Below are 10790 nucleotides of genomic sequence, written 5' to 3'. Positions count from 1 at the left end.
GGGGGGGGGGGTTTGGGGGAAGAGAGAGAGGAGAGAAGAGAGAGAGGAGAGAAGAGAGACAAGTGTACTAAAATAATTACCTGTAAGGGGATCCTGTAAATCAGCGGTTACAGGAGGAGGATATCAAGACATCAATATCTGCATTATTAGGCCTCATTCACACAGGTGCGTTGCTCTGTACAGCATAAAGGGCCAGCTGTTGAAGCACCCAGAGGCCATACAATGTCTGTGTGCAGCGGTCAAAATTTGAAGCTGCAGGAAGCAGAGTGCAAGGGCGCACAGCTCCTGCGACTACGTTGAGTGTATAAACCAGCGCGTCAGGATGCAAAGTCCATTGAGTTGTTACGCGGAAGCATGCAGTCTTTCATCTAGCCACGCTGCTCTCCTACACTGCAAGCGCATGTCCGTGCTTTGCAGCTTGGCTTCGCATGCACACTTCCCACAGCTCTAGGCGCATCAACAACCTGCCTTTTACACTGTATGGAGCAACACGTCCATGCGAATGTGGCCTCAACATTTAAGATACATTGAATGATCTATCAATGAATGCATAAACTGCATGCTTTGGTGATTTCATGCATACCAGGAGTTTGGTTTCATCTCCAAAGTAACTGGAACCCAATTAAAAACACAGCTGCAAAGGTAATTTGTATTTGTGTCCAAATACTCTTGTCCAAACTACAGGTGAATAATAATACAGAGGAAAATAGCAGATTGGCCTAATTCACAAGGTCAACATATTAGGATAAGTATGTTTTAAGAGGAACTTTACCCACCAATTGAATGGTCTCCCAAGACAGTTACTTTTATGGCATGGCAACTGTCAAGGTTGCCAGTGTGCTTTTTACAGCTCTCAACCGAACTTTAAAGCACTCAAATGGCTGGTGTCATAGCTGATCACATGTGCAGCACCATGGCAACTGCAATCTAAATAGAGGCAAATATGCCACCTTCCTTGGCTGTAAAAGATGAAGTGGGGGTGTAGTTCTGTTTACATTTTTAAAAAGTGATGGTTGTTTCAAGCCCAAGCTAATTCAGAGAGTCTTATCTCTGTGTTAAATTTTTGGAATCGAGACAGTATCAGTAGTACTGTATTCAGGAGGTGATTTATAGTCAATGCTATGCTTTTTTGGCTTTGCACATCAGGATTACCAAAATGGATATTGCACAGGGCTTAACATTTTCCAAGAGTAAGGTAGCCAAAGCATTTTAAAATATTATGGACACTTACAATTGTTATTTTCTATTGTTTACAATGGAATTGTGCCTGGATAATCTAGCTTCTGAATTAATTAATAAATTGTCCACCCATGCTTACAAACTTCCTATCCTTGTATCATGCAATATCCAGTTCCCAAGCCGTTGGAATCTAGCCAAACTGTTAAGAGGACAAACACTAATCTTGCCAACAACATGGAATGCCTTGGGTTACATTTATGTATTATTATGGCATACCTCAGTAGTCCTACTTGTGACCTCCACCCACTTGTCAATGAGAATGTTCTGTATGACAACAAAAGTCCCCGTATACCACTGCCTGCTACAGCACAGCTATACAAAATGGCTATTGTACTGACAGGATAGCACAGCTGTTTACCCAAGAGACTCAGATACAATGTAGAAAGAAATGTACTACTGAGTGGATGGAGTTTTTCACTCAGAATTGGGGTGAATCATATTCTAATGACTATTCCCAAATACTAATAAAAGAAATGCCTTTTTTTCTACAAGCTCTGTTTGTATTTTACTCCTGCTATTATTTTTAGAACAAAATCTGACCACGCTTAGGATACACTGTATGTATTTGTTTTGTCCTTGATAACTTGGTCACATAAAACCACCAAAAACTGACTGCAAATCAGATTTTTTAATCAGCTCCAATAGATGAATTGATATTTCTGGTAAAATAAACCATTGGCATTTCTATGTTAGATTTAATAAAAACATATTTGACCATAAAAAAAAAAAAAAGCAACGGAAATAAGTACTGCACTATAAATCAATCAATGTGTATTAGTGTGCTTTTTCCATTGGAAATGTGTTTCACACAGTGCAGTGAAGGTTAGCACACAGAATTGTTCCTAGATTCTTGCTCTGTGTGCTCCAAGAACAAAGGGTAAAAAAACATGGCAAAAATGTTAGAATACTGGGATGACAACAACATAAATAAAATATTTATATGTATTGTATTAAATACACAGACACGTAACAGACATTTTACACAATTTTAAGAAATTGTAGAAAAATAAGCACTTGTCCACAATAAACATCTTTGAAATATCACTCCTTGAGTTATATACTCAAGTCTGTATCTTGCCAAAAAGGAAACGAGTTTTACCTTGATCACATAAGCTATTAGTGGACAGTTTCACTCTTGTTTGCTCCTCACTCTCACATCTATTGCTTACTATACTAAAGATGATAAAACATACATTTGTGTGTTCTGCTAAATGCCTAGCACTGCAAGGTCAGAAGTGCACAACCATCACATGTGCCTGCGGAAAGTGGGTGTACTCACCAGAGCTAATCCAGGGAGATCATCTCTAAAGCCTTTACAATGCTACACACTGAACCGCCAGTATAGCTGATATTCCAATGCAGCATGCTATAAAAGAGCTAAATATTACCACTGTACAGCATCCATAAAACTGGAGAGCAAACTAGCTACAAAACTAGATTTCAGTTTTAGAACAATAAGAGAGATGACGTCACTACTTTTTTTTTTTTTCAGGACACAGTTTTGACAAATGTAAAATAAAAGCATGAACAGCAGGACTGTACTGGGTTTTGAACTTTAGCTGCATCTCCAGTCAATACACAGCATAGCTATACTATTTTTCTTCCACTAGATAAACTGCAGCAATACAGCAGTCCACAGCAATACATTGCTAGCATCTTTGCACAGCTCAGCACAACACATAAAACCTCTCAACCATTAAGTAGGCACACATCATTACAGGAGACGTTGATGCTTGTACTGTACCTTTGTGATGGGATGTTTCACTTTTTCTTCTCAATTTCCCCTCCTGTACAGTTCCCTCAGGCAGAATCACAAACACCGTTATCTGTGGGCTGGCTAGCTCCCTCCCTAATCCTCACCTCAGCATAAAAATCCCTTGCACACAGCACAAGCTGCTGCATGAGAAGGTACCACAATGTTCTCCCCTGCCAGCAAATCTTAGCATGTAAGCAAATCTGCTATTGGCCACACTGCATAACTTCTATTGGCTCAGACTTTCTTCTCTAATTGGCCATTGTGTTTATTCCCTGTGTGTTACTCGCATGCTGGCTGTGCGCACTGCTATAATGGAGTACACTGTGCTGTAGAAAATACAAACCCAGGGCAGAAATATTACGTTAGTTAAAGTGACCAAAAATAACAAACCATACACTTAATTGCAATGTTCCCCAGGTACGGTAACAACCTGCATGGAGTAATACGGTATATCATGTGCTTCTGCAATTGTTCCTGAACTACATGTGCCAGAATGCCCTGCTGTGGGGCTTTTATTAAAGCCATTTGAGAAACAGCTTCAAAGAGTTGTAAAACAATTTAATAAATAATAGTGATTAAGTCTACAGGGATTGTCTTCGCTTCTTGTGAATCATAAAATGTGATCTGATCTTCATTTAAGACATAAAATATATTATGTTATTTCAGTTGCGCTCCACTCGAGTAGGTAAATCACTGCTGAAATACATTTTCTTTAGCCAAGAGCCTATACTGTCCGGCAGGGTGTCTGAACAGAATTCTAGACCCCCCGTTGGTGCACTCTCTACCTCCCAATCGCAGCAACGACTGAGCTCAATGTTCTGCGACAGAGGGGGAAAGCGCACAGTGGGGGGAATTCATAAAATACTGGAGCAGACAGCATCTGGAGCAGTTGCCTATGGCAACCAACTCACTTATCGGTTTCATTTTCAAAGCTTCAATGAACAAAATAAAAAGATACTGGAAGCTAATTGGTTGCTATGGGCAAATCCTGCAGATTCTGTCTGTCCAAGTTTTTATGAATTCCCCCCACTGTGCTTGTGTAGGAGTTCACCCACTCTAGAAATTTTAAAGGCAGGCTAGAGAGGCCATGCACGGCTACAGGTATGCCTTGGAAATTCAGCATCTTTTTAAAACCTGAGGACTGTTTTCTTCTTGTTTGTTTTTGTTATGCACGACAGAAGCTGAAATGCATAGGTACCTTTATATGGGAAGGTGATGTAAATATGAACTTGCCCTTTAAATCAAAACTTGTATTAACCCTTGCAGTGGGGCTAGCCTCCCCCCCTCAAGGGTTAGCTGCTCATTTTTGTCTAGGTAAAAAAAAAAAAGTTATACTCACTTGAACCTCAGTGAAAGACAGATCTTAGACCAGTCCACCGCTGCACCAGTCCAAGGTCCCAAAGTCATTGCGTTCTATACACACTGTATAGGATATGATATGAGGACGCAGAGAGACAAACCATCACTGCACTGGAGGAGGAGACAGGCAGGAGGGAGCTCCGCGACAGCTGGCTGGCTCTAAGGATCGGGTGAGTATAACAGTTTTTCTTTAACCTAGACAAAAACGAGCAATTAAAAAGGAGAACTATCAGGTGAGTGATTTTCACTGAACCTCATAGTTGCAGCCGACGTGGGACAATAAAACTGTCACACGTCGGCTCAATAGGTCGGGAAGTGAGCAAACGCATAGCGCCGCTCGCTCACTTCTCGATCATGTCCCTGCAGAGAGCCGTGACTGTCACTCATGGCTCTCTGCAGGGATTGCCCTCTCCGATCCTCCAGCGCTGACTGGCGGAATGGACGGGGGAGGGTACAGCTGGCTCTGCCTCTAGATAGGCAGAGCCAGCTGTCAATCACACAGCTGTGTGGATCTCGACAGTAATGCTCGATATACTAAGCTTTGGGTCACGGGAGGACGCTTGTTAGGAGAACTATGGGGAAAAGCACTGACCCCATAGTTCTACTTTAGCCCCACTGCAAGGGATAATAACATTTTTGCCCAGAATTCTGCTTTAAGCAATAGGCGAGTCTTCCCAACACACCAAGTTTATCCAAGTTTACACACCACTTCCCAGACACCAAGTTTATCCAAGTTTATTAGGACTGTGTGAACTAGAATAAATGCTAAGCCTAACTTTCTGCACAGTATTTTTAAGCTTAAGTTGACTTTTCACTTTAAACATCATGTTGTCTCTTTAATATTAATAAACAACACAAATGTAAAGCTGCATACACACTTTCAACATATTATGCGTAAAGTTCCACAATGGTAGAAATATATACTCAAACTATAGTTCCACCCCCAAGTAGGACCCCGAATCAGTTAATACTGAACTAATAACACTTGCCAGTCCTTAACAGATGAATAGGGCTACTCTGTGCACAGAATAGGGAGAGGTTTGTGATTCAGCAAAAACAGTCGACTACCTTTCAGTTCACCATTCATACAAAATATTGTACATACCACTGAAAATGTAGGTTTTTAAACAAAAATGCCAATGGTGAACACACAGCTCATCTGCTCAAACACCTGTTACATTAATAAATCAAGCAAACTGCAAAGTTATTTTCAACCACTTGGCTTTCAGACTTTGCTAGTAGCCATGACCCAAAAGTTTTCCAGGAGGACTGTTAGACAATAGAATAGGGAGAGGTTTGTGATTCAGCAAAAACAGTCGACTACCTTTCAGTTCACCATTCATACAAAATATTGTACATACCACTGAAAATGTAGGTTTTTAAACAAAAATGCCAATGGTGAACACACAGCTCATCTGCTCAAACACCTGTTACATTAATAAATCAAGCAAACTGCAAAGTTATTTTCAACCACTTGGCTTTCAGACTTTGCTAGTAGCCATGACCCAAAAGTTTTCCAGGAGGACTGTTAGACAAAACATACAGTGAACATACAGTGAACATACAGTGAACATACAGTGAACATACAGTGAACATACAGTGAACATCAAGAGCCTATACTGTCCGGCAGGGTGTCTGAACAGAATTCTAGACCCCCCGTTGGTGCACTCTCTACCTCCCAATCGCAGCAACGACTGAGCTCAATGTTCTGCGACAGAGGGGGAAAGCGCACAGTGGGGGGAATTCATAAAATACTGGAGCAGACAGCATCTGGAGCAGTTGCCTATGGCAACCAACTCACTTATCGGTTTCATTTTCAAAGCTTCAATGAACAAAATAAAAAGATACTGGAAGCTAATTGGTTGCTATGGGCAAATCCTGCAGATTCTGTCTGTCCAAGTTTTTATGAATTCCCCCCACTGTGCTTGTGTAGGAGTTCACCCACTCTAGAAATTTTAAAGGCAGGCTAGAGAGGCCATGCACGGCTACAGGTATGCCTTGGAAATTCAGCATCTTTTTAAAACCTGAGGACTGTTTTCTTCTTGTTTGTTTTTGTTATGCACGACAGAAGCTGAAATGCATAGGTACCTTTATATGGGAAGGTGATGTAAATATGAACTTGCCCTTTAAATCAAAACTTGTATTAACCCTTGCAGTGGGGCTAGCCTCCCCCCCTCAAGGGTTAGCTGCTCATTTTTGTCTAGGTAAAAAAAAAAAAGTTATACTCACTTGAACCTCAGTGAAAGACAGATCTTAGACCAGTCCACCGCTGCACCAGTCCAAGGTCCCAAAGTCATTGCGTTCTATACACACTGTATAGGATATGATATGAGGACGCAGAGAGACAAACCATCACTGCACTGGAGGAGGAGACAGGCAGGAGGGAGCTCCGCGACAGCTGGCTGGCTCTAAGGATCGGGTGAGTATAACAGTTTTTCTTTAACCTAGACAAAAACGAGCAATTAAAAAGGAGAACTATCAGGTGAGTGATTTTCACTGAACCTCATAGTTGCAGCCGACGTGGGACAATAAAACTGTCACACGTCGGCTCAATAGGTCGGGAAGTGAGCAAACGCATAGCGCCGCTCGCTCACTTCTCGATCATGTCCCTGCAGAGAGCCGTGACTGTCACTCATGGCTCTCTGCAGGGATTGCCCTCTCCGATCCTCCAGCGCTGACTGGCGGAATGGACGGGGGAGGGTACAGCTGGCTCTGCCTCTAGATAGGCAGAGCCAGCTGTCAATCACACAGCTGTGTGGATCTCGACAGTAATGCTCGATATACTAAGCTTTGGGTCACGGGAGGACGCTTGTTAGGAGAACTATGGGGAAAAGCACTGACCCCATAGTTCTACTTTAGCCCCACTGCAAGGGATAATAACATTTTTGCCCAGAATTCTGCTTTAAGCAATAGGCGAGTCTTCCCAACACACCAAGTTTATCCAAGTTTACACACCACTTCCCAGACACCAAGTTTATCCAAGTTTATTAGGACTGTGTGAACTAGAATAAATGCTAAGCCTAACTTTCTGCACAGTATTTTTAAGCTTAAGTTGACTTTTCACTTTAAACATCATGTTGTCTCTTTAATATTAATAAACAACACAAATGTAAAGCTGCATACACACTTTCAACATATTATGCGTAAAGTTCCACAATGGTAGAAATATATACTCAAACTATAGTTCCACCCCCAAGTAGGACCCCGAATCAGTTAATACTGAACTAATAACACTTGCCAGTCCTTAACAGATGAATAGGGCTACTCTGTGCACAGAATAGGGAGAGGTTTGTGATTCAGCAAAAACAGTCGACTACCTTTCAGTTCACCATTCATACAAAATATTGTACATACCACTGAAAATGTAGGTTTTTAAACAAAAATGCCAATGGTGAACACACAGCTCATCTGCTCAAACACCTGTTACATTAATAAATCAAGCAAACTGCAAAGTTATTTTCAACCACTTGGCTTTCAGACTTTGCTAGTAGCCATGACCCAAAAGTTTTCCAGGAGGACTGTTAGACAAAACATACAGTGAACATACAGTGAACATACAGTGAACATACAGTGAACATACAGTGAACATACAGTGAACATACACTTTCCAGGAATCTTACAAACCGTATCATGTTTGGTAAAGAGATGAAGACAGTTGGTCAAAGCTGTGCATGTTTCCTGGGATGCATCAGATACTTTCTTGACTTGCTGCAGAACATCGGGGTCAACATCTAGAAAACAGCCGGCATACATATACTGTAGGATTACTAAGAGACTGGCATGGGTAGAAAAAAAGATGGAAAGAAAACATTCCAGCAAAGAGGACATAAATCCTTAACATCATAACAAACAACACAAATGTAGAAACTAGGAAGCATAAATCATTTGGAAGTTAATTTGAATTACCTATTGTTACAAATTCTTTGAATATCAAGATTTTAAAACAACAAAAGCTCATATATACACTGCAACGGAACATCACACTTCATTACAGATTATATACCATGCTCAAATTACCTACTATGCAAAAATGTATTCCAACACCTCCCTAACCAAAGCACATTTAGTAAAGTGTATTCTCCTGATAGACAAAGTGAAAAGGTTTCTTTTGAAAGAACAACCCCCAACCCACTGAAACCTACCCTTCACTATTGCCCTATTCCGGAGCCAAGAGTCCAAACTCGTGTAATATGTCTGCAGTGCTTGTTTTAGTGGAGTCAAACCCACATTGTGCGATGTCCTGAACTGCAGGAGGTGTGTTGTGTATGTGCATTGGGGTGCAATGCACATACACTTTGCATTGCAGGGTGCTGCGGTACAGCACTTTACCATGTGCATTAGACATGAATGGGCCCTTAAACATTCCAATTTCTCATTTGTCTTTTTTAAACTGTCAAAAAAGGTCTGGCAACATTTTTAATAAAGTGAATGGCTGCCCCCAAAAATATTATCTTGTTAACCTTTATAAATAGGCCCCTTACTTTCCCAATGCATATATTTCAACACCAGCATTCTGTTAAAACAGATCCAAGAAGCCAAGTACTTTTGTAAGTTAATCAAATAACAGGTTTATCCTTAGAGGATTAGGATAGATTTCTCTGCTTAGAGATTGAGGTCATCAATTCACAACCTCGTAAAGCTACTTTTCAGCCAAGCTGTACAAGTCTCTCTCAGTATTCGTGCCCCAAAATGACCAGCAGTTCATCTCAACTCTATAAATTGTTGCACAAACACAACAAAAAGCACAATGCATATGGTTATCTGTTTAAACAGCAAGTCGACTTCTAAAAAAAAACAACACAAACATTCCTCTGGTATTAAATTCTATTGATAATTTGTACACAAACTGCTTTTGTACACACCCCTAGTAAAAGGTTATAATGTAGTAATCCATTGTCTTAAATTGCAGGAAATATTCTAAAATGTCAAATCTCTTAAAGCACAATTTTGTATTTCTAAATCTCAGAATTACTTGGAGCTGTGTGTGGTAATATTACAATGCAATGAATGATTAAAATTATACACAATGTACAATAACATAAAAAGCATGTTTAATGAATGTATTATGTTGGCAATTGTAAAGCCAAAATGTGTATTCAGATTATTACCTCTTGTAAAATTTACTCAAAAACAATGTCCCATTAGTCCACTCTAATTACAGAGTATGTTTTTTTTGTTTTTTTTATCAAATATTTTATTAGCTACAGTAAGGCACACATTACGGTATTGGTTTATGTTAAAAAATCTGAGGGTTTAATGTCACTTTAATAGCTCAGTTTCTGACCGACATTACAAACTGTATGAGGTATCTATAACAGCCAATCAAGAGCCATCTAATATGAATTCAGTGTGATTTTATGTGAATTCTGGCTGACTACAGGATATTAAACTTACATCCTAAATCATACTGACTGACATTAAAATTCAGAGCATAAAAACATAAAATGGAGGTCTAGCCTTTATTTTTCACAGCAGTTTAAAGCAACATTAAACCCTCACATTGTTTCCGCCATTTTAATGCTGCTTTAAGTATTTACCTTAAAATGATGCCTCTAGATCCAATTATCATCTTCAAATAGTGAGAGGTATATGACAATGTGTTGGAAATGCTGTGCCTGCTGCAAAGACAGCTTTGAAAAGAGACATTCATGCAATGACTGAGACAAAAGTATGTTATGGGCAACCTAGGCTGTCTAACTGTGCTAATAGTCTCAGCACGCTTTGCTAGTTTTAAACACATCTGGAAAGCCAGAGGCTGCTTAAACCAGTTCTTTGCTGCAGAGTTAGGCCATGTGTATGCCTGGGGTTGCTTCAAGTTTCTAAGACTTAAGACTGAGCAGAGGTAAAATATATTTAAAAAAATCACATTATAATATTTAAGTAGTTCTGCACTACTAATAATGTTTTAAGAAATAACACTTTGGTGTTACTGGGCTACATATCCAAATCTCAAGTACTAAAAAAAAAACGAGTACTGCTGTTAAACCTCTGCATGTAGTTCACAAAACAGACACCATCTGCATGGAATTTGTGTGTTCTCTGTGCACCTATGTCATTATTTAACTGCATTCTGATTAGATTAGTTATAAACTGGGGTGTGACCTGAACTTTCATGTAAGTGGCCCCCCCCCCCCCCCACACACAATTCTGGCGCCGATCCTAAGATGTTTTTCTGAGACACCTGATAAACTGTCGAATTAGGAATTCAGAGAATTAAAAATCCTTAAAAAAGTGAGAGAAATGGTCGACCTACAGATTAATGGGTCTAAGGTTTCTTGACTTCTCTACTGAGGTCCAAAAGCCACAAAGCTTTGCTTGTATCCGGTATAGTCAAACATGAAAAATCTGTCAACTGTGCAAATAATAGTTTTCGTTACCCGAACATGCCTTTTCATGGGGCACACGGCCACCAGCTAAATTTCGGGCCATTCCTGGG

At 40.1% G+C, this 10790-nt stretch overlaps 1 protein-coding gene across 2 annotated transcripts in view; it reads right to left on the bottom strand.

Moving 5' to 3' along the window:
* Positions 1 to 10790, bottom strand: part of OSBPL1A (oxysterol binding protein like 1A) — an 86525-nt gene that overhangs the window by 43679 nt on the left and 32056 nt on the right. For both annotated transcript variants that reach the window (XM_018565687.1, XM_018565686.1), the window contains exon 14: positions 7979 to 8085. In XM_018565687.1, coding sequence (XP_018421189.1) covers positions 7979 to 8085 — 107 coding nt within the window. The remainder of the gene's footprint in view (positions 1 to 7978; positions 8086 to 10790) is intronic.

Source organism: Nanorana parkeri, unplaced genomic scaffold (assembly GCF_000935625.1).
Source record: "Nanorana parkeri isolate BGI_ZX_2015 unplaced genomic scaffold, ASM93562v1 scaffold873, whole genome shotgun sequence".
Classification (NCBI taxonomy): Eukaryota; Metazoa; Chordata; class Amphibia; order Anura; family Dicroglossidae; genus Nanorana; species Nanorana parkeri.
The sequence above is the reverse complement of the archived record's forward strand: the minus strand, read 5'-3'. Positions and strand labels throughout refer to the sequence as shown.